This window comes from Trichechus manatus, unplaced genomic scaffold (assembly GCF_000243295.1).
Source record: "Trichechus manatus latirostris isolate Lorelei unplaced genomic scaffold, TriManLat1.0 scaffold00015, whole genome shotgun sequence".
Classification (NCBI taxonomy): domain Eukaryota; kingdom Metazoa; phylum Chordata; class Mammalia; order Sirenia; family Trichechidae; genus Trichechus; species Trichechus manatus.
This window is the reverse complement of record NW_004443951.1, coordinates 2709260-2730951: the sequence shown is the minus strand read 5'-3', so window position 1 is coordinate 2730951 and position 21692 is coordinate 2709260. Positions and strand designations below refer to the sequence as shown.

The 21692-nt window shown below is 38.9% G+C and overlaps 1 protein-coding gene across 2 annotated transcripts in view; it reads left to right on the top strand.

Moving 5' to 3' along the window:
• ZYG11B (zyg-11 family member B, cell cycle regulator) overlaps positions 1–10606 on the top strand; it is a 116354-nt gene extending 105748 nt beyond the window's left edge. Inside the window, exon 14 of one of the 2 annotated variants that reach the window (XM_004371725.2) lies at positions 5187–10606. In XM_004371725.2, coding sequence (XP_004371782.1) covers positions 5187–5377 — 191 coding nt within the window. In that variant the 3' untranslated portion in view covers positions 5378–10606. The remainder of the gene's footprint in view (positions 1–5186) is intronic. The other variant, XM_023727061.1, reaches the window with a different exon arrangement.
• The last annotated feature ends 11086 nt before the right edge of the window (positions 10607–21692 follow it).

Genomic DNA, 21692 nt, shown 5'->3' with positions numbered 1-21692 from the left:
TCTTTCCCTGAGATAATCTTTAAACCTTAAACCAAAAATATCCCCTGCCATCTTCTTAAAAGCAAACAGTAGTTTAACCTAACTAGTAAAGAATGTCTGCCTTTAGCGTTGTGCCCTTTTAAGAACTGTCTATATGGGATCAAATTAATAACAGCAACTCGAAAGATTAGATGGGGGAAGTGACTTTATGTTAATGGAGGAGGAACAGTTTGGAAAAGGGGGTAAGAATGGTTGGACAACTTGAAGAATGTAATTAATACCACTGAATTGTACATGTAGAAATTGTTGAATTAGTGTATGTTCTGCTGTATATATTTTCAACAACAACAAAATAATTAAAAAACAAATATTTTAAATATATGTAGTTTATTCTTTGTCAGTTATACCTCAAAAAGCTGTTAAAACAACAAAAAACCCAATGAGATACTACTACACATCTATTAGTGTCTAAAATTTAAAAATAGAAGTATTATTGAAGATGTGGAAAAATTAGAATTCTCAGACACTACTGGTGAAAATGTAAAATGTTAGTAACCACTTTGAAATGCAATTTTTCAGTTTTTTTATTTCTTTAAATACATATCTACTATGTGACCTAGTCATACCTTCCCTAAGCATTTACTTAAGAGAAATAAAGTGTATTTCAATTACACCTCACTGGACAGCAACAGGTTTGGTTTTTGGGTTTTAAAGATGTTAAAAAAAAAAAAAAAATGGCTGCTTACTTTTCGTCAGAAGTAAAGCAAATCAGAAGAGAATAACATCTGTAAAGTACTAAAAGGAGAAAAAAAACCTGTTAATCTGAAATTGAATACAGGTAGTGCCTGATACGTAATAGGGTTCAGTTCCAATGACTCTGTCATAAGTCAGTTCTGACATAAATTGAATACTTCTTTTCGTTGTTCTCATTATTACTGCTTTTTATTATCAGTATCTTTATAAATCATAACATTGAACATCTTCAAATGAACATCTGGAAATGATAACATCAACAAATGATGTGCTGCAACATTGTATGTAGTACATATTACTGATGACAGGATGTGTAAAAAAAGCAGATGGTCGTAAGTGCAGTTCATCATAACTCAAACACGTCCTAAGTTGGGGATTACCTGTATTCAACAAAAAATTCCTTCAAAAATAAAAGTGAACTTAACATTTTTGTGTGTGTGTGTTTTCTGTGAAAGTTTACAGAGCGAATTAGTTTCTCATAAAACAATTAATACACATAGTGTTTTGTGATACTGGTTGCCAACCCCGTGACGTGTCAACACTCTCCCCTTTTCAACCTTGGGTTCCCCGTTTCTATTCATCCAGCTTTCCTTTCCTCTCCTCTTTGTCCTTGCCTCTAGGCTGGTGTTCCCATTTAGTGTCTTATACATTGTTGAAGTACGTGTGTTATTGTTTGTTTTATAGGCCTGTCTAATCTTTGGCTGAAGGGTGAACCTCAGGAGTGACTTTAGTACTGAGTTAAAGGGTGTCCGGGGGCCATACTCTCGGGGTTTCTCCTGTCTCTGTCAGACCAGTAAGTCTGGTCTTTTTTTGTGTGTGAGTGAGTTAGAATTTTGTTCTGCATTTTTCTCCAGCTCTGTCCGGGACCCTCTGTTGTGATCCCCGTTAGAGCAGTTAGTGGTGATAGCTGTGCACCATCTAGTTGTGCTGGACTTGGTCTGATGGAGGCTGTGGTAGTTGTGGTCCACGAGTCCAAATTAAGATATTTTCTGGTCAACGCAAAAGACCTTTTCATTTTTTGTTTAATTGTACTTCAGATGAAGGTTTACAGGACAGATAGTTTCTCATTAAACAGTTAGTACATGTTGTTTTATGACAATGGTTAACAACCCTACAACATGTCAACACTGTCCCTTCTCAACCGTGGGGACCTTTTCTTGATGTTAAAATTTAATGGACTCTAAAATTGATTGTGGTGATGGATACAGAGCTGTGTGAATATACTAAAAGCCACTGAACTGTACACTTTAAATGGGTGAACTACATGTAAATTATATCTCAATAAAGTTGTTTAGAAAAAAAAAAAGATAAGGGACTAACACCAATCCTTCACAAATTCTTCCCAAAAAAGGCGAGGAGAGAGCACTTCCTAGTTCATTCTTTAAGACCAGTATACCCTGATACCGAAACAAGACAAAGACTTCACAAGAAAACTATAGACCAGTATCCTTTATGAATATAGACTCAGAAAATCGTAAGCAAAATATTAGCACATAGAATCCAGCCAACATATAAAAAGGATTATACATCTTGACCAAGTGGAATTTATCCCAGGGATGCAAGCTTAATTGAACACATGAAAATCAATATAATACATCTTCTTAATATACTGCATTTTTACGCAAATAATACACACCTTCTACATTTGTTTGCCAACCACTCTCTTTCCCGTGAGGTATTTTCATAAGTGCCGCTAAGCCAATTTTTTTTTACATGTTGCTGTAAAAAAAATTAGCATAATGTGCTTAAGAAAATACCTCATGGTGGGGGAGGGAGCAATTGGCAAACAAACACAGAAGGTATGTGTTATTTGCATAAAAATATGGTAATAATGGACAAAAATCACATGATCATCTCAATAGACACAAAAAACTATTTGACAAAATAACACTCTTTCATAATAACAACAGTCAACAAACTAGGAATAAAAGGGAACTTCCTCAACCAGATAAAGACCATTTCTGAAAAATTCGTATCTTTCCCCTAAGAATCTCTGCTGTCTCCTAGTCAACATTACACATTGTACTGGAGGTTATAGCCAGGGCAGTTAGGCAGGTAAAAGGAATAAAAGGCATCCAGATTTGAAAGGAAGAAGTAAAACTATCTCAATCTGTAGAAAATATGATTTTTTATCCATAGGAAATCCTGAGGAATCCACACACAAAAAAAAACTAGAATCAATAAACGAGGTCAGCAAGGTTGCAGGATATAAAATCAACATAAAATACCAATTGTATTTCTATACACTAGCAATGAACAATCCAAAATTGAAATTAAGAAATTCAATTTACATTAGCATTACAAAGAATAAAATATTAGGAATAAAATTAACAAAAGAAGTGCAAGACTTATACAGAGAAAATTATAAAATATTGCCAAAAGAAATTAAAGAAAACCAAAATAAATGGAAAGATATCTCATGTTCATGGATTGAGACAATATTGTTATGATGACATAACTCCCCAAATTGATCTACAGATTAAAGGCAATTCCTATCAAAATTCCAGATTCCTTTTTTTGTGGAAATTAACAGTCTGTTCCTAAAATTCAGATGGAAATGCAGGGGACCCAAAAGAGCCAAAATGATCTTGGAAAAGAAGAACAAAGTTTGAGGACTCACACTTCCCAATTTTAAAACTTACTACAAAGCTACAGTAATAAAGTCAGTGTGGTACTGGCATAAGGATAGACATATAGATTGTCATGGTTTGAATTATGTCCCCCAAAAAATGTGTGTATCAGTTTGGCTCGGCCATGATTCCTGGTACTGTGTTATTTTCCTGTATGTTGTAAACCTGCCTCTATGATGTTAATGAGGGAGGATGGGTGGCAGTTGTGTTAGTAAGGCAGGACCTGATCTACAAGACTGGATTGTGTCCTGAGGCAATCTCTTGAGATATAAAAGACAGAAGTGAGCAGTGAGACAGGGGGACCTCATACCATCAAGAAAGTGCTGGGAGCAGAGCGCATCCTTTGGACCGGGGTCCCTGCTCAGAGAAGCTCCTAGTGTGGGGGAACACTGATGAGAAGGCCGAGAGAGAGAGAAAGCCTCCCCCTGGAGCTGACACCTTGAATTTGGACTTTTAGCCTACTTTACTGTAAGGAAATAAACTTCTCTTCGTTAAAACCATCCACTTGTGATATTTCTGTTATGGCAGCACTAGATGACTAAGACATAGATCAATGGATTAGACTTGAGAGGCTCTAAATAAAACTGTTCATCAGTGGTCATTTGATTTTTGGCAAGGGTGCCTAGACCATTCAATGGGGAAAGAATAGTTTATTCAACACACAGTGCTGAGACAACTGGATAGCCACATGAAAAAGACTGGATCCCTGCCTCCCACCATATAAAAATATTAACTCAAAATAGATCATTGGCCTAAATGTAAGAACTAAGTGTATAAAAATCTTAGAAGAAAACCTAGGTGTAAATCTTCATGACCTTGGATTAAGTAGGGATATCTTAAATATGACACCAGAAGCACATACCACAAAAGAAAATACAGATTAATTGGACTTATTAAAAATATTTAAACTTTTATGCTTCAAATGATACTGTTGGAAAGTGAAAAGACAACCTACAGAATAATACAAAATATTTGCAAATTATATCTGACAAGGAACTTGTATTCAGAATATATAAAGAATTCTTACAACTCAATAATAAGATAACCCAATTTAAAAATGGGGAAAGTATCTGAATAGACGTTCTCCAAAGAAAATACACAGATGGCCAATAAGCATGCAAAAGATGCTTAACCTCATTAATCATTAGGAAAATGCAAATCAAAACATATACACATATATATGCGCCATCCTCACAATCGTTACGCTTGAGCCCATTGTTGCATCACTGTGTAAGTCCATCTCATTGAGGGTCTTCCTCTTTTTCTCTGACCCTCTACATGTATGTGTGTGTATATATATGCACGTGTGTATATGTGTGTGTATATATATATACACACATACACACACCACCCACTGCTGTCGTTTTGATTCTGACTCAAGGTTTCCAAGGCTGTAAATCTGTACGGAAGCAGACTGCCACATCTTTCTCCCATGGAGCCACTGGTGATTTTCAACTAATCGACCTTTCGATTAGCAGTCTGTTGCTTTAACCACTGTGCCACTAGGGCTCTTTTATATATACACACGTACATATATATGTATATTAAAAGTCCCAACACTTAAATATTAGGTATGTGTATTATTTGTGTTGGGACATTTCATTCATTTTGGATTCTTTCAAAGTTTAACAGACTTTTATTGAATGTCTACTTTGTGTTTTGTAGTGTATACATCATCACAGAGGTATTTATCAAACTATAGCCCATTAGTGATCAAAACAAAATTTAAAGAAACAAAAGGTAAAATGTAGTGGAAAATGCTCCTAAGAACTGATTTTTTGTGGGGTATTTTTCATGTTTCAAGCTCTTTCTGTTTTCTTTCAGCCTCAAGGTACTGCAGTATGCTGATTGAAGAAGGAGGACTGCAGCATCTATACAACATCAAAGAACATGAACAGACTGATCCCCATGTCCAGCAAATTGCTGTGGCCATTCTGGACAGCTTAGAAAAACACATTGTGCGTCATGGGAGGCCACCTCCCTGTAAAAAGCAGCCCCAGGCCAGACTAAATTGATAGCCATAGGTAATTGGGTCATTGAATCACAGGAGTCATTTTTGTCATTGCTTCATTTGAGATATCTTAGTCTCTATGATGTCTGGGGGTTTCTTATGACAAGAGTCATAGCATCAGTTCAGGATTGACGATACACAGTGCTGCCCATATGAACAGTCTCTGATTTGTGATTTTTAACTTATGAGGCATGAAGGGTCTCTTCCTTCATCATTGCCTTTTAGAAAATTTTCCACATCTTTCAGTGTTTGAACTTATCTGTGCTTGAGATTCTACAGTTTTATGATAAAGTTTGCACGAACCCTTAGGCCAGACTTTTCTGATTTCAGAGTCCCTTCCAATCAATTTGCAGCTTCAGATAAGCTGTTAACCTGATTTCTGGCACCGCTTTAGTTGTAAATTTTATACTCCTTCTGTATAAAATACCTTTATTCTATGTCTGTGTATCTTTTATAAGATGTCCTTCTTAGCGTGAAAGAATGGAAATCTGAATCCTTTCCTCCTGGAAGCTACTCACCGGCTGGACCCTGGATGGCTGGCAGAAAAATATATTCAAAAGAAAATCTATTAAGAAAGAACAGAGTTTAGAGACTGGGAAAAGATGTGTTCTCGTGGGATAGTTTTTAAAATGGGATAGGCTATCATTCTGGGGCCCACGTCTCCTGAGGCAGTGAGCAGTGGTTTGTTCTCCATACTTATGTGTGGAAGCCATGGACTGCTGCTTCCTGCACAGACCGCTGGGTACTCTATAGAGATGTTTCCCCAAGCATCACAGTGTAAAATATTACAGTATTCTGTGTTAAAAACTGTCTGAATCTCAACGTGTCGCATTGTTGTGAAAATGTGAATTTTGATAAAACTTTCTCTGGTTAAAACTGGCCATTCTTTTCTCTCTATTTCAAAGTCATTATTGTTCAGTGGAATAGAGACTATAGATGGTGTCACCTGCTCAGTTAAAACACGATTGACAACAGTAAATTTTGCCATGAGAAGTTAAATTTTCTTTTGTTTAAAATGTGTGTATCTTCTGAATCTGTTCACGTTGGAGAAAGATGTCCACACCTCACTGTAAAAAATGAAAGCAGAGAATTCAGCTATTGTTAAATGTAATGATTCTAGTTTCAGTGCATAAGAGGAAATGTTTTTGATGGATTTGTTTTTAGGCAGTTGCCTTTCCTTTAAGGTACCTGTTACAGTATGGTAAGAATCAGTTATTATATTAATGATAGCAGTTGGGAGGCAGCAAGTCACCAAGAAATTTCCATTTTAAATTACATTTTGTGAATAGGTTAATCTGCAATCTCAGAAGACCACATTTTTTTCATAGATGGCCAAAACGTTGTTAATTGATATTTTAAATGGTGTATTTAAATTGTAGTAATTACTCAGAAGCATTTTTAGTTAAAGAGGAGCTAGTTTATTAGTATGCTGATAACATTTTGACATGTTTCATACCACTTTTACGATAATCAGACTTGAATTATTTGGAGCTTCTTAACAGGGCTGAAAACTGAAAAAATAGAAAACAGGTATTTAAAACCATTAAAAAACATTAAATTGTAGGTTAATTCTGACTTACATGGTTTAAGAAATTTTTATAGGTTTTAAATCTGTTTCAGAGGAAATGGAAAATACTTTTTTTTAACTTTTTTGCTGAATTTTAATGTCTAAGGCAGAATGCAGAAAATAGAACAGGCCTATAGTAGCTTGGAAGTTGCTAGCTATGTTGACTATTCCCAGGTCTCCTACCTAGTGTAGTTAAGGGAAAGCCTATTTAAGAAGTTTGGCTTTACATTTCTGTTTTACACTGTTCAAGGCAAAAGTACATGTTCCTTATAGGTTAATGCCAGATTTTTGTCTTTACAAATTGTTCTCAGAAATGGCTAAAAATATACAGAAAACAGTTAACTTGAACAATAACTTGTTGATAGGTGAAGATTCAAAAATATTTAAAATTAAAGTTTACTAGTTTGAGCATCAGTAGTGGCCAGGTACTTTTGAGTCTTAAAAGCAAAATAATTGGTCATATCTTAAGTACCTAAAAATTTTAGTGCCTTTGTGGTTGGGATGGTTCTTAACTATGTATATGATTAAGGCACAAATGTCTCTATGGTCTTGGATCTGGGTAAAATATAGTGTATGTATATATTGAAATTATGAGGCATAACTGGCCAGTCTCTATGAGGATCTATTAGGCCTCCCTTTTGCATTTGTATACTAGAATGTAACAGTACTTGGTGCCTTCAAGGGTTACCATTTAAGTGGCTTACAGGTGCTATTTCAAGCACAATTTAGACTCGGGATGAACCACTCATTGCTCAAATCATTGGTGCACTCAGATATTTTAAAACATCACTAGGAGTCCCTGGGTGGTACAAATGATTGACATTCTAGGCTGCTAACCGTAAGGTGGGAGGTTGGAGTCCACCTACAGGTGTCTCGGAAGAAAGGCCTGGCAGTCTACTTCCAAAAAATCAGCCATTGAAAACCTTGTGGAGCACAGTTCTACTCTGACACACATGGGATCACCGTGAGTTGGAATCAACTTGACGGCAGCTGGTAATTACAAGATAATGCACAAGCAACAGCAAGGTTTAGATCTACTAAAGGAAATGGAATTAGACTTTTTAGCGCATAGTGATGCATGTTGGTATCATTGAGAAAAACAAAAACGGTATGAAATTGGGGCAAAAATAATTAAGTCATCTTACTCTTTCCATCAAGTAAGTTTTGCTGTGGCCTTTATACTTTATTTTTTTGTTTTTGCATTTGAAAAAGAAATCAAGTAGTAATAAGCTAGTTTCCCCTCTGGCCAGGGATTCAGTGGCTACTGATAATTAATTGAAGATTTTCAAATGCCTACCAGACCCACAATTTCAGGAATTGCTACCCTCACCCCTGGACAGAAATGCTGCTTAATGGCACTAGTCAATTTATGTGGATCATCCAAGGTCAAGGTGAATCACCTTAACACTTATACAGGGGTTTGCTTTCACAATATCTTTTATTTTCAAACTTCCAAAGAATCCAGGATTCATGTTTAAAAACATCAATCCTATATATTCAGCTTTAAGAAGTTGCTCTTACTCATGGACCCTTTTGGGTTGGCCTGTTTTCTCCCCAGCTACTTTAATTTAGCTGTGCTTTTAATTATGCCATACCTCAAGATAGCACTGGGGCAGTCATCTAGCCCTGTGGAGCTCATTATAATAAGAACATATTTTATGTGCTAAGGTAAGGTTGTGAGTGTGTGTCAGATTACTTTCAAATTTTAAAGCAATTGGATATTGCTTCTTAGTGGACATCTTTACCTGGGGAAACCTTGCTTTGAGGTCATCTTGATCTCTAATTTTTTTTTCTGCTCCAGCTCTTTGTAGAAGTTCTCACTAAAGCAAAATAAGCCCTTACAGAATTGTGTATAAAACACATCAGTAATACAATAATGAAACACAGTTTTGGCTTAAACCGAAACCCACTAACATCGAGTTGATTCCAACTCATAGGGATCCTATAAGACAGAGCAAAACTCCCCCACAGAATTTCCAAGGCTATAAATCTTTATGGAAGCAGACTGCCACATCTTCTCCCACGAAGCGGCTGGCAGGTTCAAACTGCAGGCCTTTTGGTTTGCAGCTGAGTGCTTTAACCACTGTGCCACCAGGGTTTTTTTTGGCTTAGTGTTTTAAAATGCGTTACCCCCCCTTAGAACAATGGGCAGCAGTACCCAAGGTTGAAGAGAGATCATAAGTAGTAGCAGGGAAACTTTTTGTTTTGTATATGGTGAAACATACCTCCTTTCCTGCCCGCTAATGGTTTGTTTACATTATTTGCTTACTGTACAACTTTTATCTTAGGAGAAACAGTATTATTAACCTGAAGACAAAAGTTAAAGACAGTATCACAGTGTCAGCTGATGTGGGCTCTTCTACTTTTATCTGTATATTACTTACTTGGGGACGGCTTTACTGCTGGGTCTTCAGAGTGGTGTCCTGAGACAGCTTCCAGAGAGGTTTGGGAACTTCTGGTTTCCTTCTCAAATCCTTTGTAGCAGTTTCAAATGATTGTGTGAATATTGGATGTTTAGCCTTTACTGTTTGCTGTGTGTCATTGCATTTTTAATTTTTTAGTGTTAACTCATGAATTGTTTGTTTTGGGAATAATGCAAAACCAGCCTTGGTCCCGTGATGAGAATAGTAATATGATAGAAAAATTTGTTGAATGTGCTTCTAATGAGTAATTATGTAGTATTTCACAGACTTAGCATGACACGGTACTCTCCTAATTACGCATTTTTCGGTTATCAGATCTTAACCTAGACAATGTATGTTAACTGACAGGTAGTCTTAAGAAAGCTTTCTCTGCTTGTTTCTCCCCACCCTAATTTTTTCGGTAAATTATGTGACGATCAATGATGTTTTTCATTACTCTGGGTGAAGCAAAACTCATTTGGACAACCTAACTTTATAGCTAGACAGAGTGGCTATTAAGAATATTTAGAAAATCCAAATTTATCAAAATTATTTTATGAGAAATGATAAAAACTAGTTAAGAGTATGTGCTTGATTTTGACTTGCTTTTGGAAAAACTGTTCAAATTTGTGTTCTTTTAGGCTTATTTGAATCAGCTTAGAAGCAAGAAGTTACCTAGCCAATAAACGCTGAGAGAAGCATTTATAAAAAATTCTTGAGAGCTTTTTTCCCCTTTAATGAGAGGATGTTAAGATTTATACTCTCAGATAATCTGCAAGAATAAAATAAATCCTTGTAGAATTCCCACTGTCAAATCCCTACTGACTTTTGTTCGCACTGTCCTTCGCTTGAATTGTGTTTAACTCCTTTCAAAGGATATAACAAATTCATAGGAAAGCGTAATGTGTGTACATTTCAAAGGCTCTCAATTATCTGGACTGAGGGCTCTGTTCCCACTGTTGCCAGATGAATGGGTGTGTTCTGTACAAGAATCATGCTACATTTTAAATCACGATATCACTTAGTGTTAATGTGTGTACAGATTTTTGTTTGGGGATTTTTTTTTTTTTGCCTAAATAAATGTTATAAATTTTATGTAAAGAGTGTCTTGCCTACTTTAATTCTAGACATTTCCTTTAAAATTTAACAGCAGTGTAAGACTCAGATTCCTTACTGGTCCACTTGTACCAGTTACTTTCTGAAAAAGGCCATAGTTTTACTGCAGAAGTTTCTGGTACTGGAACTTCATTCATTCATTTCAATAAATACCTATGCTTGTTGTTGTTAGTTGCCATCTACTGGGTTCCTGACAATCTTACGTACAAGAGTCCCCGTATTATTAACAAGTTCCATTCCTAAATCTGCCTTTAGACCGAATTTGTACGTAAACAGGTACGGTTCTAATGGGGAGGGGGAAGAGGGAGGGTGGACTGTGGACACATGTGGGCACTGAGAACACGCTCTGAGCTGCGTTTGCCCATCCAGCCTGTCAAAATGGGGCAGGTGTTAATGGAGGACTTCGTCATAAGTGAACCTCATACAGCCCAGAGCATCTGGAGGCTCGAGCGCCGCGCGGGGCTTCCGGACCCCCAGCCTGCTTTTGCCTTCCTTGAGGTTGTATCTAAAGATGCTGCCACCAGCTGGTGCCAGCATAGACGGTGAATGGGATGCGCTAAGCCATTGATTGTTCATCTGCCACATTCCCGCCTTCCCACTCCCCGATCCCGCTTTCAACTCTGAGCGCTTCCGTGCGGGGCGTCAGAAACCGAGCATTTTGGGAGCATTCTGCGCTCGAGGGCACTTTATGGGCGGTCGGGTCAGCCGCGGGGTGGGCGTGAGGCGTCTGGACCGGGCGGGGGCCTCATTACCTGGTCTCCGGCTCGCGAAGCGCTGCGCTGCATCGGACGCAGTCAGTCCTCTGGGAAGCGAAGGGAGAACCTGTGGTAGGCCGGGGGCAAATAATTTGCCCCTCCCCCCCGCCCCTATACCCAGTGCGGAGCCCTGATGGCACAGGGGTTAAGAGCTCGGCTGCTAACCAAAAGGTTGGCAGTTCGAATCCAGCAGCTGCTCACTGGAAACCCGGTGCGCCCCTCACAGTTGGAGGTGGGGGGCAGGGGATTACTGGGAAACGTGTGAGTAGCGTGACTGGCCACTCCTTGGTGCCTGTACCTCGAATTTTTAAGGGAGCTGGTTCATAACTGCGAGTCGATGGTTCGTAACTTCACGGACTGCCTGTATAACAGAACGAAATGTTGCCCAGGTGGTGTTTAAGTGTTGGAACTTATATAACTTGTAAGTCCCTTGAGGAAATTATAGCTTAGTGGACAAGAATAAATATAAATAAGAATAATATAATATTTTACAGATCAGTCCACATTTCTCGTTATAGAGGCACAGGCACCACACCTAATCCATCTGGGAACCCATGCCTGAGAAGGCTGCCTGGAGAAAATATCTGGGTTGACATTCATTCACACAGATATTAAAATAATGAACTGACATAAAGTGTGTTGTTAAAGTGCAATTTGTGAAAGGGATTACAAAAAAATAAAAGTATAATAGTAAGAACTCTATGGCCAAGAAGAGTCCTTAGTGGTTTTAGTTTCAGAGCCTGCATTTTATAGCTGAAGAAGCTAATTCTTAGGTAAAATGAGCTTGTCCCAGGTCACACAGCAAGTCAGGACAGACTGCGCTGAAATCCTTATTTCCAAATTCTCAATACAGTGGGTCCCCTCTCCCTGCTATATTGTTGTGTAATAGCATGAGATTTTTTAGCTTCTAAGCAGTATGTGATTGAGCATCAAATGAGTGGTACAAAAAAAAATGTGCACCAAGGAGTGGGCAGGGTCATGGAGACTGACTGTCCTTGAAGATGGTATTATAGGGCAGCATTAGTGTCTAGATGCTATAGAATTGTTAATGAATTGTCACTGCAAATACTACTGCTTCACTATTCCCCAGCAGAACTGTATTGTGATTACACCTGAATAAAGGGTGGATATACATGTGGAGGGAGCCCTGATGGTACAGTGGTTAAGGGTTCGGCTGCTAACCCAAAGGTTAGCATCTACCAGCCGCTCCTTGGAAACCCTTATGGGGCAGTTCTCCTCTGCCCTATAGGGTCGCTGTGAGTTGGAATCAACTCGACAGCAATGTTTTTTTTATATATGTGGAGGAGTCCCTGGGTGTCGCAAATCCTCAATGCGCTTGGCGCTGCTAGCCAAAAGGTTGGAATTTCCAGTCCACTCAGAGGCACCTGGGAAGAAAGGCCTGGTGAACTACTTCCAAAAATCAGCCATTGAAAATCCTGTGGAGCACACATGAGGGTTGCCATGAGTCAGAGTTGACTCTACAGCAACTGGCTTGGTTTTTATACATGTGGAAACTAAAAGTGAGGTATGATGTGTTAGGGTGATAGAAGTAGGGATTTTTTTTAATCTTACAATTTTTATAATTATTAATTTTTCTTAGCCTTATATTGTCCTATAAGCCATTTAATTAAAACAATTAAAAACGACCAAACTAAAAGAAATTTAAACGTAAGGTTTATTTTGAGCAGTTATCCTACATGCATATAGGGAGACCGTTCTGATTCTAAAAAAACAAAAAACAAATGGCTCAAAGTAGGCTAGTTACAATGAAGCTTGTAAAGAGAAAAGGAGGAGAATAGAAGATCAACCACTGGCTAATCTTAACACCATTGATTGAACCCTGGCCTCCCCTTTTACTGAAATCAACTGATACCAAGTCACAAGGTGGTCTCTGGCCCTCTACCCACCTGCAGCCATGATACTTTTTGAAATTTAAATTAAGTAAGCCTGATTTGAACAGGAAAGAAAAGATTAGCAACTTTGGGTGAAAAAAAGCCACTGGCGGGATTAATTTTGGGTCAGGAATTTATTTATGGTTAATATTTGGTTTCATGGGTAAGAAAGACCTTAAAATCAAAGTAAGATGTCTGTTACTGATTTTTCTCTTTGACAAAAGTAATGCAGTGTTACTATGGGCCAAACATACTAAGGAAGATAAATACTTTTGACTAAATTTAACCAAACAAGTTATTGAGCTGTGTTGTATACCTGATTGCCATCGAGTCCATTCCGACTCATAGTGACCTTACAGGACAGAGTAGAACTGCCCCATTGGGTTTCCAAGGAGCGGCTGGTGGATTCCAACTGCTGACCTTTTGGTTAGCAGCCGTAGCTTTTAACCACTGCGCTGCCAGGGCTCCGTGTTGTATATAACCAAACCAAACCTTTGCCGTCGAGTTGATTCCGACTCATCCCGACCCTGTAAGTCAGAGTAGAACTGCCCCATACAGTTTCCAAGGAGTGCCTGGTGGATTCAAACTGCAGACCTAATGGTTAGCAGCGGTAGCTCTTAACCACTACACCACCAGGGTTTCCGTGTTGTATGTAGGCACTTCAAAAAAAAAAAAAGGAAAAAATAAAAAACATTCCTCCTCTCCCCCACCCTTTCTGGAAGTTCTTTATTATCTAGACTGATCCAGTCTCTTTTCGCTAAAACTTCCATTCCTTTCATCTCCCCATTCTCAATCTCCATCATAAAAGAAAAATGAACTGGTCTGACTAATTGCATAATTCCTCAAACTGAGAAGTGGGAGTGAATGCTGGAAACAATGAGCACTCACATTAATCACTTTTGTCTCTTATTACTTAAAATTAGAATGCAGTCTCAAAATTCAGCCTTTACACTGGTTCCAGCCTATGAAAGAGTAAGTCACAAGGTGGGAGTACCCACACAGCTCTTGGCTTCCAGAAGCCAGCCTTTGGAGCAGACTTGGGAAGATGGCACCAGTGCCCAGATGTTGCAGATGAATGGCTGACTCCCATGCATTCAGTAGGACAGCTGTTTAAAATCATTCTGCAATGACTCAGTCAAAGACTGGCTCTGAAGAGTGTCTCTCCTAGACTGGAACGTGAATCTAAAAGAACAAAAAAACCTTAGCTCCCCTGTCACTTTACATCAACACGCATTCTAAAAGGAACTATTTACATAGCTAGAATGTGATTGTTATGTTTGAAAATGGAGAATAAGGAGTTGCCAAACACATTTTCCACCTAGTTCTCTCAACTCAGTCTTACGCAAAGTCCTTCAAAACTGGAAAGATTATGAATATTATCCAAGTACTGGGTTCAATCTAACCTTCAAACACCTTTAAAGGGTAGATAATTAGGCCCCATTTTACAGATGAGTACACTGAAGCCCAATGAGGTCAAATGACTTGCCTCTAATCACACAGATAGTAAATAAAGGAACTTGTAGATCGAACCTAGATACTCTTTTGACACCAGCGCCCCAACTCTTTTTAGAATCCCCGCTTCTTTATGCGAATTTAGGAGCGACGTATTTGAATATGAACAGAACGGTATAGGCAAAAGCCCTCCAGCACTGGTTCATGAAATAAAGTACATTATTGTTTGTGGATATTTGCAGTAGAGTTATAGGCTCTTTTTAGGGACTACGGGAACAAATCAACTGAAGTTTACTATTTGAGGTCAATCAATTAGCATCATATGACAAGTACTATGGTACCAAAAAACCAAACCCACTGCCGTCCAGTCGATTCTGACTCTAGTGACCCTGAAGGACAGAGTAGAACTGCCCCATAGAGTTTCCAATGAGCGCCTGGTATATTTGAACTGCCAACATTTTGGTTAGCAGCCGTAGCACTTAACCACTACACCACCAGGGTTTCCAGTACTATGGTAAGGGGTCTATAATTTTAAATACCACTCATGATTTAGTGGAGCCCCTACAGGCTCTCTATGAGTCAGAACCGACTGTATGGCACCTAACTACAATAACATTGATTTAGCAGATTCCAATGATTGACCTGAAATGTAGTCAGAGTTTATCAGGGCAAACACTAGGCTAAGCTCTTTTCATGTATATTTTTTTCAGCTAAGCCTTGCAACAATTCTATAAAGCAGATTATTCCATTTTATGGATAAGGAAATTGTGAGGTATTGAATAACTTTTGTCAAGGTCACAAACTACTAGGTGTGAGAGCCACACATCAGACTCACATCTGTCAGACTATGAAATCTTTGCTCTTAATTACTGTGATAACCAACTCAGCCAGGAGCTGCTTAGCCCTCATCAAGCAAGACCTGCTCCTCCTGTCCATTATCAAGCGAAACCTTAAGTGATAGCACTGCCTGTGGCTCAAGCCAGTCAAATCCAGTTTACTAGCCTACATGCCAAAGAAAAAAATGCAATTTGTTTTACTGTGCCTGCTCGCCATGATAACCTATGCAGTCCATAATGTTTGTATGTACTTGCTTGTGAGGGACAGTATAAAAAGCCTCCCTTTGTTCGGGGAGCTTGATTTGAGGTATACACCGCTTGCTCCTTGCCTGCGCGCTTCAATAAACGCTTTTCCTCCTTCCTTACCTCGGTGTGTCTTTATTGACAAGAAGCCTCACTAAGCAGGACCTGCTTAGGGTAGCAACTGTATTATCAAGGGAAAAAAATCCAATTTAACAATTAAGGCGAATCTCAAATGCCATTCCCATGCACAAGGGTACCTCTCGAAAAGAACTGGGCCCATTGACAGCTTTCCAAGAAGTTGGTATTATAGGGCAGCATTAGTGTCTACATGCTATAGAATTGTTAATGAATGGTCACTGCAAATACTACTGCTTCACTATTCCCCAGCAGAACTGTATTGTGATTACACCTGAATAAAGGGTGGATATACATGTGGAGGGAGCCCTGGTGGCACAGTGGTTAAGAGCTACAGCTGCTAACCAAAAAGTTGGCAGTTTGAACCCACCAAGTGCTCCCTGGAAATCCTATGGGGCAGTTCTACTCTGTCCTATAGGGTCACTATGAGTCCGAATCCACTCGATGGCAACAGGTTTGGATTTTTTTTTTTTTTTTAAATACATGTGGAGGGGCCCTGGTGGTGCACTGCTTAAAAGCTCTGCTGCTAATGAGAAGGTGGCTTCTTATACTAAAATGTAAGATTTTATATAACAGAAATTTTCCTCCCAGAAATATGGGACTCAGTAAGTTCACTTAAAAAAATTTTTTTTAACATCAAAAATTAGGAAGGTATAGTGTAGAATAGATGGGATACATTTAGTTTTATGTGTATTACTTGGCTTTATTTTACTCATTTTCTGCCTACCTGTGACAAATAGGGACAGTAAGATTCTATCGATCAGCTTTCAGAAAATCATTGCCCTAACTGATTCAGTTCCCTGGATGCAGTTTATTTCCCTTTCTGCAAGTTCACTACTCCAGCATATGACCTTTTACTGACAATCCTTCAAGAGACTTCTTAATTCCCGACTGACCTTTTCCTGTTTAGAGCTGCTGCCTCTTGTACGCTCTGTGGTTCCTGCTCCTTTCTCCATTTCCTCGACTGGCTATGGAGTAAGCACACAGGGCCTTTTCATAAATAAAGTTTTTACTGTTGATCACTACAATGGAACAAATAAACCAAGGCTAACTGACATAGGTAAATCACAAATTTTAATAGCTAGTCTTTGATATTTTTACATGATTTATCTTAATTCTTAATTCATTAGTTTCAATAAATATTCCTGGAAAACCTACTGAACACATTAGGTGAAGGAAAGGAGGAATTCAGAGTGTGGGGATGTATACCATTTAAACATGGCTGGACTATTGACAACTGCAGCCCCCACAGGCCTCTATGCTGTATACGACATGTTGGAGACTTGTCAGTGATGAGAAAGAGATTAGGCACGACTTGTTTTCCCAAACCTATTGTCCTGTTACTGATTGGCTTGTTTACCTGAATTCCTTCTCCCTTGCCCGAAACTTATTGTTACTCACCCAAAGCCCATTGTTCTGTTATTTGCTTCACTGCTTGCTGTATTGACTATAAAATAAACTCCTGGGACTGAAGCCGGGGTTCGACTCCTCAGAGTGACCCTCCTGGCCCCACTTCTCTGTAAGAGTTGTGGCATTGGTTATTGTCTCCGCCGCCCCAACAACCGTCGCCGCTGCGACAGATGGTGCCTGGTGTGAGGAGCTGCGACATCAGAGAATGATAGAGAGCCTCCAATTTAGTACCTTACTCCATTTTACATGTCACACCTTACTGCATTTCTGATACCCAGAGAGACAAAGACTTGCTCAAAGTCACAGAGCAATGCATGATCCTTTCGCTTAGAAAGCATCCTATCTATTTGAGAAGACAAAAATAACACATGTATGTTAGATAATCTCTTAGTTTTCAAAATTCTGCAAGTTTGATATTATCATTTTACAACCCCACTTTTCAGAAGATGAAACTGAAGTTCATAGGTTAAGTAACTGCCCAAAGGAATTACTGAGGTAGAATCTAGGTTTTTCTGACATCAGAGCCCATGATCTTTCCCCTATACTTCATGGCAACAAAGTTTAAGAAATTTTAAAAGTTTTTAAAGAAATCCAACCATTATCTAAGGAGATTTTGACTATGGTTTTCTAATTTAATTCAGAAGGCTGATTTCCTTAAACTTCCCAACTTATTTCCATTTGCCCTATTGTTCCCTCTTTAGGGTTGGATACTGTGTTTTCTTTATTTTTATGTCCATATCTCTTCCCTCAAAAAGTTCAATGCCAGGTTCATGGGATACTCAACAAGTATCTCTTTAGCACTTCCTTCATTCAGCATTGTCATAGAGTTGTCTGCAGTAGGTTAACCTACAAAAATGGCATCCTTGAGGGCAGGGACTAGGTCACACTCATTTATTGTCAATCATGGTACAGTCCCTGGCTTACATTTATTCAACAAATATTTATTGATTACTGTACTACTATTTGCTAGGCACAGGGGATATAATACTAAAAGAAAGTAGACAAGGCTGTTGCTCTCAAAAAGCTCTCAGTCTAACAGAGTGCAGTGACAATTAGTGCACATGTGCAGTGATAAAAGTGCAGAGTGCTACTCGAACATAGAGGAGAGCCCAAGCCAGAGTTGTCAAGAAGAGGCGGGGCATGTCAGTGAAGTCCTTCTAGAGGAAGTGAGATTTTACGTAAGACATGAAGGATTAATCAGAGTTACTTCCTTAGGAAGGAGTTACTTCAGAGGAAGGTAGGCTGGACAACAAAGAATGTGCAAAAGTAATTTCTAGAACTGAAACAAGTTCAGTATATAATGGCCAAAGAAAAGACGATAATTGTAGGATACTGATGGCTTAAGCCAGAGAGGTAACCAGGAGCCAAATCATGAAGGATCATCTAAAACCATCCTAAGAAATTTGGATTGGAATGTTTCAAGCTGGGGAGGATGATGGTCAGATTTTGTTTTAGGTAGAGCACTCACTGCAAGTGTGCATAAAGGATTGGAAGGGATGAGTCTGGTAACAACAGATCAAGTAGGAGTATAGACTAAGTCCTCAGAAAATGCTTGTTATATTGAAGTGGAAAACTCTGAAGAAGAGGCAGGGACAGGCATATAGGAGATTGGGGGAGGAAGCGGTAGAGGAACAGATTGCCACACTTGTCACTCCCTAAATAGATGAGAAACTTCCCTCTGCAACTACAATTAATTTTTTCCAGGTAGCCATTTCATATACTTTTTCCACAAATACTTATTGACCATCTTCTATAAATCAGGCACTGTTTTAGGGCACAGCAGAACAAAGTCCCTGACCTCATGAAGCTTACATTTTATTCTAGTATGAGGAAGCAGATAATAAGCAGAAATAAAATAAATATCTAGTATGACAAATAGCGGTAAGCACAAAAGCAGAGTAAGGGGGACAGGAAGTATGGGGAGGGTATAGTGATGGTTGTGAGGACTGCTATTTAATGTACCATAGTCACGGAGTCTCTGGATGGTGCAAATGGTTAACGTACCAGAGGCAGGGAAGTTCTTGCTGATGAAGCTACATTTGAGCAGAGACCTGAAGGAAAGTAAGAGAGCCAGCTATGAGGATAGCTGAGAAAACAACAAGGAATCTAATAGAGCTGAAGTGGAATGAGCAAAGGCGAGAGTAGCAGAAGATAACATGAGAGAAAATAGGGGTTGAAGGATTAGGGATGGGGAGCTATTGCTTAATAGGTACAGAGTTTCTCTTTGGGATGCTGAAAACGTTCCAAAAAGAGACGGTGGTGCGGGCTGTACAATACTGTAACTGTATTTAATGCCACTGAATTTTATACTTAAACATGGTTAAAATAGCAAACTTTAGTTTATATATATTTTACCTGCCCCTCCCCAACACACACACACACACACACACACACACACACACACACACACACACACACAAACACATCCAAGCAAGAAATGACAGGGGCTTGGACCAGGGTGGCAATGGTGGAAGAGGTTAAGACATAGACAATTTCTGGATATATTTTGAAGCTAGAGCCAACAGAATTTTCTAACAGATAGGATGTGGGATATTTAAAGAGTCAAGGGTGGTTCCAAGGTTTCTGGCATGAGCAACTGAAAGGAAAGAGTTGTCATATACTGAAATGGGGAAGACTGTAGGAAAAGCCTATTTGGGGAAGGATATCAAGACCTTACTTTTGGACATATTGAGGCTTTTTAGATAACCAAGTGGAGATACTAGATAGACAGTTGGACAGGAGTCTGAAGTTCAAAACTGTGATCCAGGCTAGAGATATAAAATAGGGATACATCAGCATATAGAGGAGCCCTGGTGGCGCAATGGTTAAGAGCTTTGCTGCTAACTAAAAGGTTGGCAGTATGAATCCACCAGCTGCTCCTTGGAAACCCTATGGGGCAGTTCTACTCTGTCCTATAGGGTTGCTATGAGTTGGAAGTGACTCAACGGCAATGCTTTTTTTTTTTCTCCCCGGCATATATAAGCTTTTAAAGTTATGAAACTGGAACCCCAAGAGTAAGGGAATGGGTAGAGAAGAGGTACAAGAACTGAGTCCTGGTGTACACAAAGATTTAGAAATCAGGGTGTTGAGGAATCAGGGGGATGAGACGGAGCAGCCAGTGAGGTAGGAAGAAAAAAGGCGGGGAGGGGAGATAGGGTAGAGGAGAAAAGAGGAAGAGGAGAAGATGATGTGTACTGGAAGCCAAATGAAGACATTATTTTAAAGAAGAGGAAATGATCATTGGGATCAAATGCTACTGAACAGTCAAATAAGATGAGGAATGAGTAGTGACCACTGAATTTACCAACTTGGAGGTTGACAAGAGTGGGTGAGTGGAGTGGCAGGGATGAAAAATAAAAATGGTAGAATTGGAGACAGTAAGTACAGACTACTCTTTGGAGAAGTTCTGCTGTAAAGGAGAGAAGAGATATGGGCATAATACCTGAAGAGAGAAATGGGGTGAAAAGTAATATTTTTGTTTCTAACTACAGGAGTATTCACTTGTTTATCTGCTGGCGGGAATTATCCAATTAAGGGGAAAAATTGATAATGGAGGAGAGAAAAGGAATGTTACAGGATGATATCTTTGAGTAAGCAAGAAGGGATGGGATCTAGAGTAGAGGAACTGGCCTTAGAAAAGAGTTGCTATGAGTTGGAATTGACTTGATGGCAACGGATTTGGTGTTTCGGTTTTTAAGAGTATCATAAGTTCACAGTAATAGAAGGCAGAGAGCATATACAGGTAAATGTATATGGTGGGAGCTTGGGATGTTCTTTTATTTATTGATTTTCTTTTCTCATTGAAAGAAAAAGCTGAGCGCGTGGTTAGGAAGGAGATGTTGGAAGTTTGAGGACAGAGAATAGTTAAAAAAAAAAAATACTGATTGGGCTTGGACACTTAGAAGACTCGATTTTTACTCCAAAATTTACTGGTTAAAATTTAACTTGACTATTAAACCTCTCTGGAATCGCTGGGTGGTACAAACAGAACGTGCTGGGCTGCTAACTGAAAGGTTGCAGGTTCTAGTCAACCCAGAGGTGCCTCCGAAGAAAGGCCTGGGGATCTACTTCCAAAAAATCAGCCATTGGAAACTCTACGGAGCACAGTTCTGCTCTGACACACATGGGGTCACTTTTTTTTTTTTTTAATGAGGATTAAATAAATGAGTGAATGTGAAAGGAAAGCATTTTGCACAGTCACTTGGACTTGAAAAATTTTAGCAATCGAATACATTTACCAAAGACTTGATATGTGCCAAGCATCGTGATATGTTGTTTACATACATTATCTTATTTAATCCTTACATTAACCCTGTGAGAAAAGGCATTCTTACCTTATTTTACTGATGAGGAAGTTGAGATCCAGAGAAATTAAGACTATTGCCCAAGGTTCACACTTTAGTAGATGGTGGAGCTGGCATTCCAATCCATGATTGGAACTCCAAGGCTCATACACTTAATAATAATCTTTTTCTGAGACACATTTTTTCTTACCTTAGCTAAAGGTGTAC